The sequence below is a fragment of the Tupaia chinensis genome, unplaced genomic scaffold, assembly GCF_000334495.1.
Source record: "Tupaia chinensis unplaced genomic scaffold, TupChi_1.0 Scaffold143921_1, whole genome shotgun sequence".
NCBI lineage: Eukaryota > Metazoa > Chordata > Mammalia > Scandentia > Tupaiidae > Tupaia > Tupaia belangeri.
This window is the reverse complement of record NW_006203772.1, coordinates 1,996,065-2,010,921: the sequence shown is the minus strand read 5'-3', so window position 1 is coordinate 2,010,921 and position 14,857 is coordinate 1,996,065. Positions and strand designations below refer to the sequence as shown.

The following is a 14,857-nucleotide window of genomic DNA, read 5'->3' as shown; positions in this document are numbered from 1 at the left end:
TAACCACCATGCCATCTGCTGGCCCCAATGCTGATTAACTCTTATTCTCAGGAATCATCTTCCCTGGGAGATGTTTATTCATTTCTACTGCCACCTCTGGTGGCTTGGGCAGGTGCTTCTCAACCCTCCTCCATTATAAAAGTAAGACAAGACTCCTTTGCTCCCACTGCACAGCAAAAGATCAGACAGGACACTTTCTACCAACCACCAAGGAATTAAAAATAGGGATACAACACTGAACTGAGTCTGTGGTTCTGAAGAAGTGCCTGGTTCTTTTAAATGGGTCAGTGTGATACGGACACCAAGGTACCAAGAATGCTGCTCCGTCCTACTGATTTGGACTCTGTATGCTAACATCGGCTTGGGTTCAATTACAGATGTCCGCTCTCTTTTTGGACCCGGTAGTCTTGGGTGGTGGACCGTTTTTGGAAATTGCTCGACCTGGGTTTAGCAGAGTCCCATTTACAAGGCGCTAATGGATTTCAGGCTGTAGAGGAAGAAACATCAGTTCAGCTTTAGAACAGAGTCCCTTTGTCCTGGTAAGAACTTCTTAAAGGGCCCTTTTAGTTAAGATAGTAGACAAGTACTCACTCGTACAATGTCTAGGAAGAGAGTATAACAGGCGACCTTGGAGTTGGGTAGAGACCTGAGGCCTGGATGCTTGATTCACATTTCATCCATGTACACCCCTTCCATTTTCAGTTCCGAGTTATTTGGTCCTGGGTTCTCATCTTGGGACCTCCCTGAGCAAACTATGTACTCTTAGAGGGGCATCTCTAACACAGTCTTTAGTCTATGATGCCTGTGGTCTGAGCGGGCTGGCACTGGGGGAGGATTGTGGTATAGAGACTCTGCTGGGGATGTCGCTCTCTCTGTCCATTTCTCAGAAGAAAGGAATAAATAAGAGCTTGTAAAAGAGAGAAGAGAGACCAGATGAGGCCGGCAGTATGGGTCCAAAGTAGAGTGGAGTGGGGAGGAGATCCTCGAGAAGGCACAGGTCTCCACACAGAAGAGCCCAACTACGAGGAGCACCATAGGCAGATGTCGACGTGCTGTTGCATGCATAGCCGTCTAGGAGTTACCACTGGAGCGACAGGCCCCCAGAGAAGTGTGTCGGCAGCATTCATGTGCAACGGGACAGCCTGGAGGAATCAATATTGTTAAACAAAGTGGCCTGGTGCTCCTTCACAGATGACTGCCTCAATCTAAGACAGGACACGGCTCTCTAAAGTTCCACCAGAACATAACATATCCATTACTCGAACTAGAACGAACTAGGGGTAAAAGTCGGCAGCAGAAGCCCTAAGAAAACACGAGCATGTCATCAAATTGAATTCTGCCCTTCTGCTCCAATCATTAGTCTGGAAGGTTCAGTGGGTTAGGAGCTATACCACGTAGTCTCTCAGTCCTCCTGATCCCTGACAGAACCTTCAGATATTGTTGGTGCCATTTCATGCTGAGTGGGGGGCGGGGTTGGGAGGTTATTGAATAGGCGTCTTAATTTAATTTTTTAAAAATTTCTTTCTTTCTTTCTTTAGAAAGAGAGGCATCCCTTACAGAGTCTTCATTCTAGGTTCCACCCCTAGCCTCAGCCAGTCAAGGTCATGAGCACGCACAGACAGGCCCAGTGTGTACAAGGAGAAATCAGGACACGAACCCAGGACTTCTCTTTTGGCTTCAGTGTCATGGAACACTGTACTACCTCTATGTCACTGCAGTTGACTGTAGGGACCTTCTTTAAAGCTGCTAAAAGGGCCAGCTGGTAGTGGTGGATGAGGTGGCTGGATCCCACACAGCCAAATTCAGTCCCAGACCTGGTGATTTGGAAGACATGTGGGGCGCACGTGTGTGCATGCATGCCCCAAATCCCGGAAGGAGTGTGCAATGGAGAAGGGATTGCAGTGTGACCATCCGCCATGGGGGTGTTTTTTCACTTTCCCTCTCTCTTTGCCTCTTTCTAGCGAGAACATACATCTTCTGGCAAATTAAAAACAACAACCAAAAAGTTGCTAAAAGGCCAGGACCAGGTAAACTTTGAACAACAGACTGTCCTGCCAAGAAACTCCTTTCCTCAAGACACCAACAGGCTCTGCAAAGAATTCTTCTCTCTTTCTCCACATGGACTTAGAATTTCCTGATATGATTGCATATGAGGGAGAGAGGGTTGGTATTTGGACAGCCTACAAACTTCCTTGATTGCTGTGGATGCCATTATGACAAGGGCTTGGTAGCAGTGATGAGGGATCCTGTGGGATATTGGCTTCCGGTGGAGTCCTCCTCTGTTGGCTGCAGTTAAAATTCTTGCCACCTGAGGGCACTGTTGGAAAGCAGAAAGGGGCCAGGAGCCTTGGTGGTTAAGGCTTGGAAAAGATAGTTTCGCAATCAGCTAGGATAGTTCTGCAATCAGCTAGGATAGTTCAAGGTGGGAACCAGCAGAGAAATAGAAGTGTTGCATGTATTCTGAAACAAAGGTGCTCTGTATGACAACAGGAGTTCTTACAGGAAAATTGGAGGTAGAGCCCAAAGAGAGTCCTGTAAGGTTTGAAACCATGCCACAGAAGAGAACTTTGGCCTCTCCTATGGCTTGGAACAGACCTAGTAAGAGCTGAGAGCCGATTCCTGTGCAGACCTGCAAGGCAGAGTGGATGGGCCTTCTCGTCCTCGGTTCTCATCTGACCGAGGGACCGGACTGGACACCAGTAGTGCCTGAGTCCTCACCCAAGAAAGAGGACATCACTCTGTGAGGGCACAAGAGACCCTGGAGTGAGGTCTGGCTGTGGGTCAAGGAGCTGGCAGGCTGACTGAAGTGTAGGACTCAGGGAGCATACCAGTTAGACAAGCTGATCACACATGAGGAGAGCGGTGGGAGCTCATGGTGGGAGCTAAATCCACCCCAAACGAATAGTGGCAACCGCTGGGTTCTCGGGAAAGTTATGATGCATTTTTGCATAGAAAAATTATGTCATGACTTTCCCGATGACCTAATAGGTAGGCTACATCTGAGGGTTAGGCTAGCTTAACAATAATAAAAATGTTTTTAACATATGTATCACAGAAATCCATAAACCCTTCTGACTTGGTCTGGAGTCTACAGGAGAGGGGATGAGGGAGGAGAGGGACAAGTATAGAAACAGTTTCTGCAGAGCCATTTTCCCAATTAATGATTACATGAATAATGTACAAATAGTCAATAAGTAAGAGATAGATGTCCTTTTAAATTCTTATATGTATGGCAAAGACAGGGAATTTGGGGAATGCAATCAATTACAGACAGCGCCACTCCTTTTAGAAGACTTATAATCATAACTATCCATTAATTAAAAATCTCTTAATTGCAACTGTGTTTTACTGCTGTTGGTATAGATTTAGACTGTAATTAAGTGGGAATTTACCTTTGATGTGTTCATCAATGAGCTGTAAATTAACTGCCACATTGCTAGCAGTTGGATCAAAAGTACAAATATTCTCGACTAAATATTTATTAACATACTGTGAAAAAAGACCAAAAGTCAAGTTAGACATTTCAGCAAGTGGAAATACGGCGCCTAGCTCAGTCGTTTACATAATTCCATTTATATAAAGTTAAAACAAGCAAAACTCATCTATGATGTTAGAAGTCAAGATAGCTACCCTTGGGGTGTGTTTGTGGGGTGGTAGGGTGATGGGAAAAGGCATACAGGAGGGCTTTTGGGATGCCGCGAATGTTCTGTTTCTTTCTTTCTTTTTTTTTTTGGAGAGGTTTTTTTCTTTTTTACTGCTATAGGGCGCGTGCGCTCGCCAGACAGAGAGAGACATAGAGACAGAAAGCGAGAAATCACCCCCCAGGAGGGATGGTCACGCCACAATCCCTTCTCCTCCATTCTCCTCTCGGGATCTTGGGCACGCCCGCACACATGCCCAGCGTGAGTTTTAAGCCACCGGGTCTGGGATGCGACCCGCGGTCGACTACGTGGGAGTCCCGCGACATAGCCATTATGCTAACTGCTGGTTCCCCATGTTCTGTTTCTTGATACATGCTGGTTAGATGGATGTGTTTATTGTGTGAAAATTCTTGCATTTGTGCACTTAACAATTTGTGCAGTTAAGAACTGTGCACCTAACTGTGTGGGGGTTACTCTTCAATAAAAAGAGTGCGGTAGGGGGTTGGCAGGTGGCGTGGTGGTTGGGGTGCTGGAATCCCACATGACCGACAGCGGTTTCAAACCTGGACTTGGTGCTTTACTTTCTCACTTTCTTTCTCTCTCTGTCTGTCTGTCTCTGGTCAAATTAAATAATAACAATAAATGAAAATGAAATGAATAAGACTTTTTTAAAAAGTGCTTTAAAAGAAAACTTACAGAGACCAAGCAGGTGGCATGGAGGTTAAGACGCTGGACTCCCACGTGGCCAACTGTGGTTCAAGTCCCAGACGGGGTGGCTTGTTTCTCACTTGCCCTATCTCTCTTTGTCTTTCTCTGGTGAGCACATGTGTCCTGTAGCAAATTTAAAAAGTAATCATGATAATGATAAATAAAATTAAATCAATAATTCTTTTTTAAAAAATCCCTAAAACTTACAAGTTTACACTTATCCCAATTTCCATATTCACTTGAAAATTCCAGCTCTGGATAAAAGAACAAGATAACTGCCATCATGACGTCCTGCACCAAGTTTACATTGGCGTCCAACTCCTGGAACTTGCTGTCTCGAGGAGTGTTTGGGTCCACTACAGGGGTGTGGTCAAGGAGCAACAGCGACACAAAGTCCATGGAATTGAGGAGCTGGAGGCTTTCCTGCAACTCCTGCAGCATGACTCGGAAGAAGAGCACTCCTGCCCGCTGGACTTCCCCGACCTTTTCAATCTCTGGAATAACAGAAGGACATCTCACATTGCCTTCCTGGCACATAAATTACTTTTTCATACGATTCTGACCATTTTATAGTGAATCCTTTTTCTTTCCCCCAGGAAAAGAAAGACCCTATCCTATGGCTTTAAACAATCTCGGTTTCTCTCGCATGAAATCAAGAGAGAAATGGAATTACGCTTGGTGAAGCGCATAGGAAGAGGCTCTGAGAAAAGGCAGAAACTTGGGTTTTAGAGTTAGACCTTACTTTGAATACATACCCTCCCCCTGACCAATTCTACCATCTCTCTGAATATGCTTTTCCTCTTCTGTGAGAATGGGGCTAATCCCTACTTCTCTGGTAAACTGTGGGAATTAAATGAGGCAGTATATGCAAAAGTGCTTAATTTCACACTGTACACATACTGAACACTCAAAAGGCATGGGTTTTCTTCATTTTATTTATTTTTTACATTTATTTATTTATTTACTCATTTATCTGTTAGCATTTTTCATGTCACCAGATCTGGGACTTGAACTGTGGTCAACCATGTGGGAATCCAGCTCTTTAAACCACTAGGCCACCTACTGGCCCTTCTTTTTCCCTTAACCTACTCTAGGAAATGGCTGGAAGTCTTTCAGCTTAATCCTACACAGTGTTACTCTAAATTCTATTCACTTCATTCTAGCCAGCTAAAGGTGCTTTCTCCCCTCCCTGCCTCTAAGCTGGTATGGAGCTAAGAATAGCCTAGTGGATACAGAATGACAAGAACTGGGGCCTTTTTTGTTTCTGCCTCAGGCTTGCTATTGGATCTTGGATAACCTACTTTACTTTGGGGGCTGTAGTTCTTCCTCTGTAAAATGAAGGTGTCCTGACAAGTTGATGCTGTGGGAGAGCACCCGCACTTGGGTTTAGCCCCAGCTTTCACCAGTTTGCTAACTGTGCAACGGAGCAGAGTGTTCATTTTCTCTGAACCTCCCTGTCCTCACCTGTAAGATGGGACACCACTGTTCACCTCACAGGGGTATGGTAAGGATGAGATGAAATGACATGTTTAAAGTACTTGAGGCAAGATGGGACACTGAATAAAGACTAGTTCTAGCTTGCCTTTTTAAGTCCTTCCAGTTTTATAATGATATGACTCTAACCACGAGAATGTGATTCCATGCCTTCGCGTTAATGCACAGACCACAGTCATCAGCCCCAGATCGCACAAGGGGATTCTTTTCACACAGAAAGATCTGTGCGTCGCAACTATTCACTTTAGAAAACGCATCTTTCATTGTGCTGTCCGTGATTTCCCCCAAATCTACGACACCCGTGAATCCGGAAGTCGCCATAGTCACATACCTAAGATATATTTTTTCTTTATCTCTCCAGAAGCTTCTCCCAGTATTTCATAGCAGGCAGCTTGGATCATCTTCATCATTTTCTGTAGATCTTTATATTCTTGATAAAACAACATCCTGCTCCGGCCAATGTTAAAATCGAGGACTCCCAGAGCCTCTCCTGTTCTCTCTCGCAGTGGAATTACTATGTGGGTTTCGCCATAGGCGGAGGCCAAAACAACCTCTGAACTATCTATACATTTAAAGAGAAAATTTCTGAAACCAAATAAGCACAGGATATTAAACATCAGCCTGTTCACAACATTTCACCCAAACACTGAATCATCCTCTTGTGCCTATTGCACTCCCACCATTTCAGCCCTTGCTGTGTTTCTATCTGTCAGAATGCACCACCCCCGACTTCACGTTTCTGTCCCTCACCTTCCTCTACTTCCCCAACCTCCCGATCACGGTACTCTGCTTCACTGTCTTTATGTTTATCTGAAGGAGTTCATATTTTTGTCGTGGTGTGGTTTAATTATTGTCCAGTACACCTTGGTTGAATGCCAGAAGGAGTAAAGAGTGTGTCAGAGCCCTAGAAGCAGAGCTTGAGACAGGGATGCTTATGTACGTGACTTATTAAAGATATGCTCTAGGGAGAAAGGAAGACAGGAAGGGAAGGGGGAGAAGCTAGAAAAAAAAAATCAGATGAAGTCTAGCCTCAGCTTGACCCCAAGGGGAATGGTGGAAGGTAAATTATGCCAAAGAATCTGTCCCACCGTGAGGCAAAGGAGGGGTCTTTTTATTCTAGCAACAATCATCATTGATTCTAAGCAGCTCTAGGCTTTTGGGTGGGAGAATATTTACATAACTCTTAGCCACCTTCTGGTGAGGGACTCCAATCTCCAAGGACACTCTTGCAGAAAAAGTTACAGTGTGACACCAGGCACACCCCCTGGCATACTGGACTGGCTAGACAATGTTGGGGACAGGGGTCTCTGGCATGGTGGGGCCTGTCAGGGGTGACTCTATCTCTTTCTTTTAAAATTTTTATTCATTGTCATTATTTTATTTTATTTTTTTTGAAGTTGACCAGGGAGAGACAGTGAGAGAGAACAGGAAAGTGAGAAAGCAAGCTGCCAGGCTCAGGACTTAAACCATGGTCAGTCATGTGGGAGTCCAGGTGCCTTAACCACCACACCACCTGCTGGCCCTCTCTCTCTTTCTTTCTTACAAACATAAGAAAGTTCTGATGTGAGCCCTCACCTGCGCCAGCACCTATAGCAAGTGAGAGAAGACATGTTGGGGAACTGGGCACGGCATCTATAGAGACCTTTGTGGAGGCTTGTGTGGAAATGGGGTGGCTGCTTCTTTCTTTAGTGAAGCACAGACGTACCCCTTAATATGTCTTTCTCACTTTCCCCATTTACGTTAGTATTGAGATGCCATTCCTTCGAGATATTTGTAAAAATGTTGGTGCTTTGCATGACCTCAAAAACACACTTGCAATTCATAATATCAATCCCGCTGCCACAGGGAGGATTACTCCTTCTGCTGGTCTCATTCTGCCATTGCGGTGCCACCACTTCATGTCTTTATGATAACCATATCATGAGGCCTTAAACTAAAATGTTCAGGAGTAATGACAAAGCTGGTTGGTTAACAGAGTTCTTCCAAAGGCATCTGCTCTAAATTATAAACAGGAATCCAGTAATATGAGTCTTGGTGTTATAAGGACTCCTGCAGAACTCTTGACCAGGACAAAGAATAACTAACGAGAAAGAAACTTGAAACTGAATAAATAGTATGGCATGAGGCTAAACTAAAATTAAGATACATACTTACATGTCAGATTAACCTGCTAGTCAGAGAGAGGATCACCACTTACATAACCACACTGACCCCCAAGGAAGCAGTCAGGTTCATTGCAATGACTGTGTTTTCAGTTAAGATCTATCTTGCAATAGATGTGTTTTCAGTTAGGATCTAGCTGTTTTCCATCTGTCCACTGTTTACCAGTATACCTTGCATTCCATGGGTGATGGGCATTCTAAGTAATCTAGAACAGGGTAGTTATTAAAGATAATTCTTAGGCCAGTCGGTGGTGTGGTGGTGAAGGTGGCTAGATCCTACACAGCTGACTGCACAGCTTGACTCCTGGACCTAGGCTTGAGAAGCACGCTTGTGCCCAAAATCCCAACCGGAAGGAGAGATGGAGGAGAAGGGATTACAGCTTGAGCATTCCCATGGGGGAATGCTTTCTCACTTTCTTCTCTCTCTCTCTGGTGAGCACATGCACCCTCAGCAAAATCAAAAAAAAAAAAAAAAGAAAAAGACAACCTTATTTGCTTTCTCCCGCCTTTGCCTGTCTTTCTTTCTTTAAGAATTATTTTATTTAATTTTACTTACTTATTTAAATTTGATCAAAGACTGACAGAGTGAGAGAGAGAAGGAAAAATGAGAAAGCAAGCCACCAGGTCTGGGATTTGAACCACAGTTGGCCATGTGGGAGCCCAGTGCCCTCAACCACCATGCCACCTGCTAGCACCTGCCTGTCTTCTTTAAATAAAACATACACATTCATAGGCTAACTAACATTAACAGATGAACTCTGATAAGTAATGTGGATATAGTACTCATAATTATGGTGGGTTTTTGTTGAATTCCATGTTTACTAGAAAATAAAATAATATCATCCTTTAAAACATATGTTTTTAATAAATACTAATGAAAACTGTTTTGAAAAGAACGTGGGGGAAAAGGAAATAGTATGTCCTATGCAGACAGTATTCTATAGGAATTTTTCTTTAAAAACTAATTAGAGGAACAGCAGGTGGCATGGTGGTTAAGGTGTTGGAGTCCCACATGGTCAAACCAAGGTTCAAGTCCAGGACCTGGTGGCTTGCTTTCTCACTTCCCCCCTCTCTCTCTGTTTCTCTCTAGTGAGTGTGCAAGCCCGATAGCAAGCTTAATAATGATAATAATAAATAAAATTAAATAAATAATTATTTTTAAAAACTAATTAGAATAACAGTCAATGGGTGTTAATAAGAGGTAGAAGCTGATTTTTCAGATCTACTCTCACACCAGGGGTATGTGCTCTGGCTGCCAAATAAAACAGACATGTCTCATACCTGAAGATGGATGCCTTCCTGAAGATGGTAGGGGGATTTGTGTGAATTTCTGTAAGGCCCAGCTGGCCTGTAACCATCATATTGCGTAAAACATAGTCTGAATTCTGGCAAAGAGAAAGAAATTTCATTAGAGAGGAGTAATGGGACCACATAGTTCTTAAAACTTTTGGAGACAAATAAATAGAAAAAATAAAAAAGTTTACATGACTTTTAGCTTTAAGGATAGTAACATTTTACTTCCTAACACCATTAAGGAACCATGTATTCCACACACAAAAAATGTCCAAAAAAATGTAAGATTTTTTTAAGGGCACAAGTTAAATTTTTTTCTAATTGGGATAAAATATGTGTTTATATTATTTTTCTGATATTAAAGGTGCATTGTAGAACATCTGGAAAATAAACTTCACCAAAACTGTTCTCGTCAAGGTTACTAGTGATTCTCTCATTTTTAGATCCATGAGTCATCCCTGCTGGTCCTCATCTTCAACCACCTCTTGGCAGCATCTGATTCAGTGAACAAGTCAGGGAATAACTCCCTTTTTTTTTTTTTTAAGTTTGCTAAAAGGCATGTGCACTCACCAGAGAGAGACAGAGAAAGTGAGAAAGTACCCATCCAAGGGTGGATGACCACACTGCAATCTCTTCTCTAGTCTCCTCTCAGGATTTGGGCCCACACGTGCACATGCCTGGTGTGTGTGTGTTTAAAAAATATTCATTTATCTATTTATTTATTGTGCTTTTCAAGCTGCCAGGTCAAACCGTGATCAGCCATGTGGGAACCCAGCACCTCAACCACCATGCCATCTGCTGGCTCCCCAGGGTGTTTTTCAAGCCACTAGGTCCAGAACTTGAGTCATTCACTCAGCCATGTGAGATCAGCTGCCTTAGCCACCATACCATTGGCTGGCCCAAACAGCTCCCTTCTAGAGATACTTTTTTCACTTGGCTTTGGGATACCACTCTCTTTGTGTTCCCTTACCTCACTGAATACTCTTTTTCTTCCTCCTTGCTTCTTCTTTATCTCCTTACCTCTAAGAAATTTCAAATTGTAAGTCATAACTTATATGGGGGTTGAAAAAAATTTTTTTTTCTGTTGGTCCTTCAGTCTTCATTGATTTTCCAATAAGACACCCTTACCTCACTGAATACTCTTTTTCTTCCTCCTTGCTTCTTCTTTATCTCCTTACCTCTAAGAAATTTCAAATTGTAAGTCATAACTTATATGGGGGTTGAAAAAAATTTTTTTTTCTGTTGGTCCTTCAGTCTTATTTGATTTTCCAATAAGACATTTCTCTCTCTCTCTCCGTTTTTTTTTTTTTGTTGTTGTTATAGAGTCTGTGTGCTCATTAGAGAGAGACAAAGAGGGTAAAGAGTGAAAAATCACTCCACGGGGGGGATGGCCATGCCGCAACTCTTTCTCATGATTCTGGGTATGCACGCACAGACATCTGGTATGATTTAAAGCTGTCGGGTCCAGGGTTTGAACCTGGCAGCTGACCATGTGGGATCCAGCCACCTTAACTTCCATGCCACCTGCAGGTCCAAAATTGATTTAAGCTTTAAAACAATCATATTGGGATTTTCTTGGAATTTTGTTAAATTTATAAAAACTTTTTGGAAGAAACTATCTTTTTTTTTTTTTTTTTTTTTTGAGAGGGTTTTTTTTTTTCACTATAGGGCGCATGCGCTCGCCAGACAGACAGAGAGACATAGAAACAGAAAGCGAGAAATCACCCCCCCAGGGGGGATGGTCATGCCGCAATCCCTTCTCCTCCATTCTCCTCCCGGGATCTTGGGCACGCGCGCACACGCGCCCGGTGTGAGTTTTAAGCCACCGGGTCCAGGACACGAACCGCGGTCGACTACGTGGGAGTCCAGCAACATAGCCATTACGCTAACTGCTGGTTCCGGAAGAAACTGTATCTTTACAAAGTGGTCTTTGTGACAAAAAATATCACAATATGACTTTTTACTTTATTTTTAAAAAGTATGCTTCTTGACAAAAATTTTGTAGTTTGCTTCATATACTGGTGATAGGACAAAGTGGGAAGAATGTTCTTGACAAAGTAGCATTTTTGAAGTTCTTGAGGTAGAAAAACTTTTGCTTTCTATCATAGAGAGTGGGATGTGAAACATTAATTGCATTTGACTCTTCCTGATAGTTTCTTCTGCTCTTCTTTCCTTTCATTCAAGCAGAAAATCGCTATCTGTTCACTGCCTGAGAAAAGGAATGTGATGGTAACCTGTGTTAAGTACGATGTTTGTGGTAATATCTTTGACTGGGCTAACATGCAGCATATTTATCTGGGAAGTTTCATTTTGTATGCTGCAAAAATATACAGTGATGGAATGCAAATCAAATAAGAAATAGAAAAGAAATGTGATGAGGTAGCAACCAGGAGTCCATGGTTAATTTCTGACTTTTGTTTTTTCAAAAGCTTATGTTGATATGACTTACAACAGCAAACAAGGCACACATTTTAGACACTTGTCCCTCTCAAGACCTCAGTGAAATAAAACCCTGAGGTCTTGATTTCGTTGTTTGTTGTCAACTGTGGCATAGCCTTAGCTCCTAGAGACCTCAGGTCTTTGTACATATCCCTATAGCTCTCAGAACAAGTGAGGCAAAAGCACATCTTTCTTGTATTGCTATGTTCCTGACTCTCTTCTGTCTTCTAATCAGAAGACAGAAAAGACTAACAGTCAGAAAAGGCTCTTTGCTTTTAGGATTCACATGATTAGACTGGGCCCACCTGGATAAGCCAGTATAATCTCATTTCAAATTCTTTAACCTTTTTTTTAAATGAGAGATTTTTGTTATAGGGCACGTGTGCTCATCAGAGAGACAGAGAGAGACAGAGAGACAGAAAGCAAGAAATTCCCTCCCCAGAGGGAATGGCCATGCTGCAATCCCTTCTCCATTCGCTTCTTGGGATTTTGGGCACACACACACACACACACACACACACACACACACACATGCTTGGAGTGAGTTTTAAGTCACTGGTCCAGGACTTGAACAGTAATTGACTACGTGGTAGTCCAGTGACATAACCATTACACCTTCTGCAGGTCCCCTCCCTCCCCCGCCTTTGTAAGGTTTTTACCACAAGATGGGTGTGCTTGCCAAAGACAGAGACAGTGAAAGGGAAAGTGAGAAATCACATACACACACACATCTGGGAGGGTGGCCATGACACAATCCCTTCTCCATTCTCCTCTTGGAATTTTGGGCATGCATACACATGTGCTTGGTGTGCTTTTCAAGCCTACAGGTCTGGGACTCAAACCACAGTCAGTCATGTGGGAGTCTAGGACCTTAACCACCATGCCACCTGCTGGCCCCTCAAATTTATTCATCTTAACCATGTGCAAAGTCCATTTTGCATGTAAAGTAACGTATTCGTGGGTTCTAGGAATTAAGACATGGAAAGCGTTAGGAGAAGGAGGGCATTATTCTGCCTTCCACAGTTAACTATTTAATAATTTTAGTACTCCAAAGATATAGTTAGACATCAGGCCAGCTCCATGGTTCAGTGATAACATGATGCTGAGGAGAAGCCAGATGCTACATGGCTACTGCAGTTTGAATCCCTTCTCTGGTCAGCCTGACACGCACCAGGCACGTGCATAAGTGCCTAAGATCCAATGGGCTGGAGGACTGAATAAAGAGGGATTGCGGCATGACCAGACCCTGTGGAGGGTGCTCCTCTCCCTTTCTCCTCTTTCTCATGTGCACACACTCTGGGATGAATAAAAGGGAAAAAAATTAGTTTGGGGTACTAAAACAATCTGAGTTTCATATCTAAGAGAATTTGAATCTCCTCATTTCACTCGCCTATGGTTACTGTTAACAGAGCAAGAGTTGTTTTCCTTTATGACTCTACCTGATAGGAACACGGGCAGGAGGTGAGGTGGTATCTGACGATCTACTTTATAATTCATATCAGTCAGGGTATCAGAAGGAAACAGATGGCATGCTAGGACTGGGTAATCTGAGGAGAGTTTAACAGAGAGACTATTTATGAAGGCTTAGACAGTGTTTAGAACGCTGACCCAATAATAATGGAGAGTAGTTAGCGACCTTGGCCTGGAGAGGGAAAAGGAGGAAGCAATTATCAGGGCCTGGAGACAACAGCTACGGAGAGGACCACCTGAGTAAAGGTGAAGTGGCTTTAGTAGAGGGCAGCCAACCCACAGCAGCCTGGCAGAGAAGCCGAGAGCGAAAACACCCCAGCTGCACCCTCCTCTGCCCTCCGTGCTTCTTGCTTACCTTGGGCTATGATGACCTTTTTCTTTTTAAAAAATTCACTCACGATAGTGCATGTGCATGTATGAGAGAGAGAGAGACAAAAGAGAGAGAAACGGTGTCCATAGGACTGGTCACATCGTGATCCCCCTTCCCCAGCACCTAGCCCTCCAGGATACCAGACACATGTGAGCCCAGTCAGTGCGCTTTCACGCTGACTAGGTCAGGGAATTTTTCAGCAGGTGAACCGCAGCTCTACAATCTGGCATGCCATCAATATACCACAAAGGCTATATTGGCTTTCTCCATGCGCCCTAGGTGTTGCTACCCTAAGGCCCTGGCAAAGTACTTCCAGATCCTCCCTAGACCCAGCACACTCTGACTCCAATGCAGTCGTGGCTGCCAGGTGTAATGGTCAGCCCCAGTCCCTAGAGCCCTGGAAGACGCTCATGCCTACCTTTAGGAGCAGTGCCAGTGACAAAGTATTCTCTATCTCACAGCCCATCTACTCCATGATTCTGCCCTCTCTGGTCAAGGTCTCATTAGCCTGATCCAGCCACTGAGGGAAGAAAGCAAGGACCTTGTGGAAAAAAAAAAAAAAGAAAAGAAAAGAAAAGAAAAAGCAAAAGCCAAGGGACCAGCAGGTGGTATGGTGATTAAGGTAGTAAGCTTCTGGCTGGCTGCAGTTTGAATCCTGGACCTAGTGGCTTGCTTTCTCATTTTCTCTCTCAAACTCTCTCTCTGGCAAGTGCATACGCCCTATAACAGATTAAAAATAATAATTATAATAAAAATAAAATTAAAATTTTTTTTTTTAAGTAAAAGAAGAAGCCAGAAGGGGACAAGTCAAAGGCCTGGGAGATTATGAAGGTGATGCTACCATCTCTGAGTCCTTTAGCCTTTTTGAAAGGAAAACACCTTTCTCTTCATTTTTATCATATGGAAAATTCTAACATTGAAGTTAAGTGTAAAGAAGCAAAGTAAACATGCAGCAAGAATTTATCACATTATAGATAGGGGACTGTTTTTTAATAAATTGGTGTTATGAATTACATCCTTCTGAAATAGCAGCTTCTTGTCTCTTCTCTCTTCATCCATATGATGCTGGTGGCAATTTCCAGTTCCTGTAGACTCACAGACTAGCTAGGGGGACCTAGCATAGGATGAGGCAAAAAAGAAAATTTTCCTGGGCTGGCTCCATAGTTGGTTAGGTGAGTCAGATTCCACAGGGCTGACTGCAATTTGAATCGCAGCCCCAGTGGCTTGAAAAACGTGTTGGATGCAAATGTATGCATATCCAAAATTCTGACAGGACAGAG

At 43.3% G+C, this 14,857-nt stretch overlaps 1 protein-coding gene across 1 annotated transcript in view; it reads right to left on the bottom strand.

Annotated features, from left to right (window-relative positions):
* Positions 1–14,857, bottom strand: part of EFCAB5 (EF-hand calcium binding domain 5) — a 155,488-nt gene that overhangs the window by 8,235 nt on the left and 132,396 nt on the right. Inside the window, exons 19-22 of the mRNA XM_006165478.1 lie at positions 9,287–9,390; positions 6,175–6,428; positions 4,557–4,843; positions 3,393–3,489 (exon numbers count right to left, since the gene is read on the bottom strand). Of these exons, the coding sequence (XP_006165540.1) occupies positions 3,393–3,489; positions 4,557–4,843; positions 6,175–6,428; positions 9,287–9,390 (742 nt within the window). The remainder of the gene's footprint in view (positions 1–3,392; positions 3,490–4,556; positions 4,844–6,174; positions 6,429–9,286; positions 9,391–14,857) is intronic.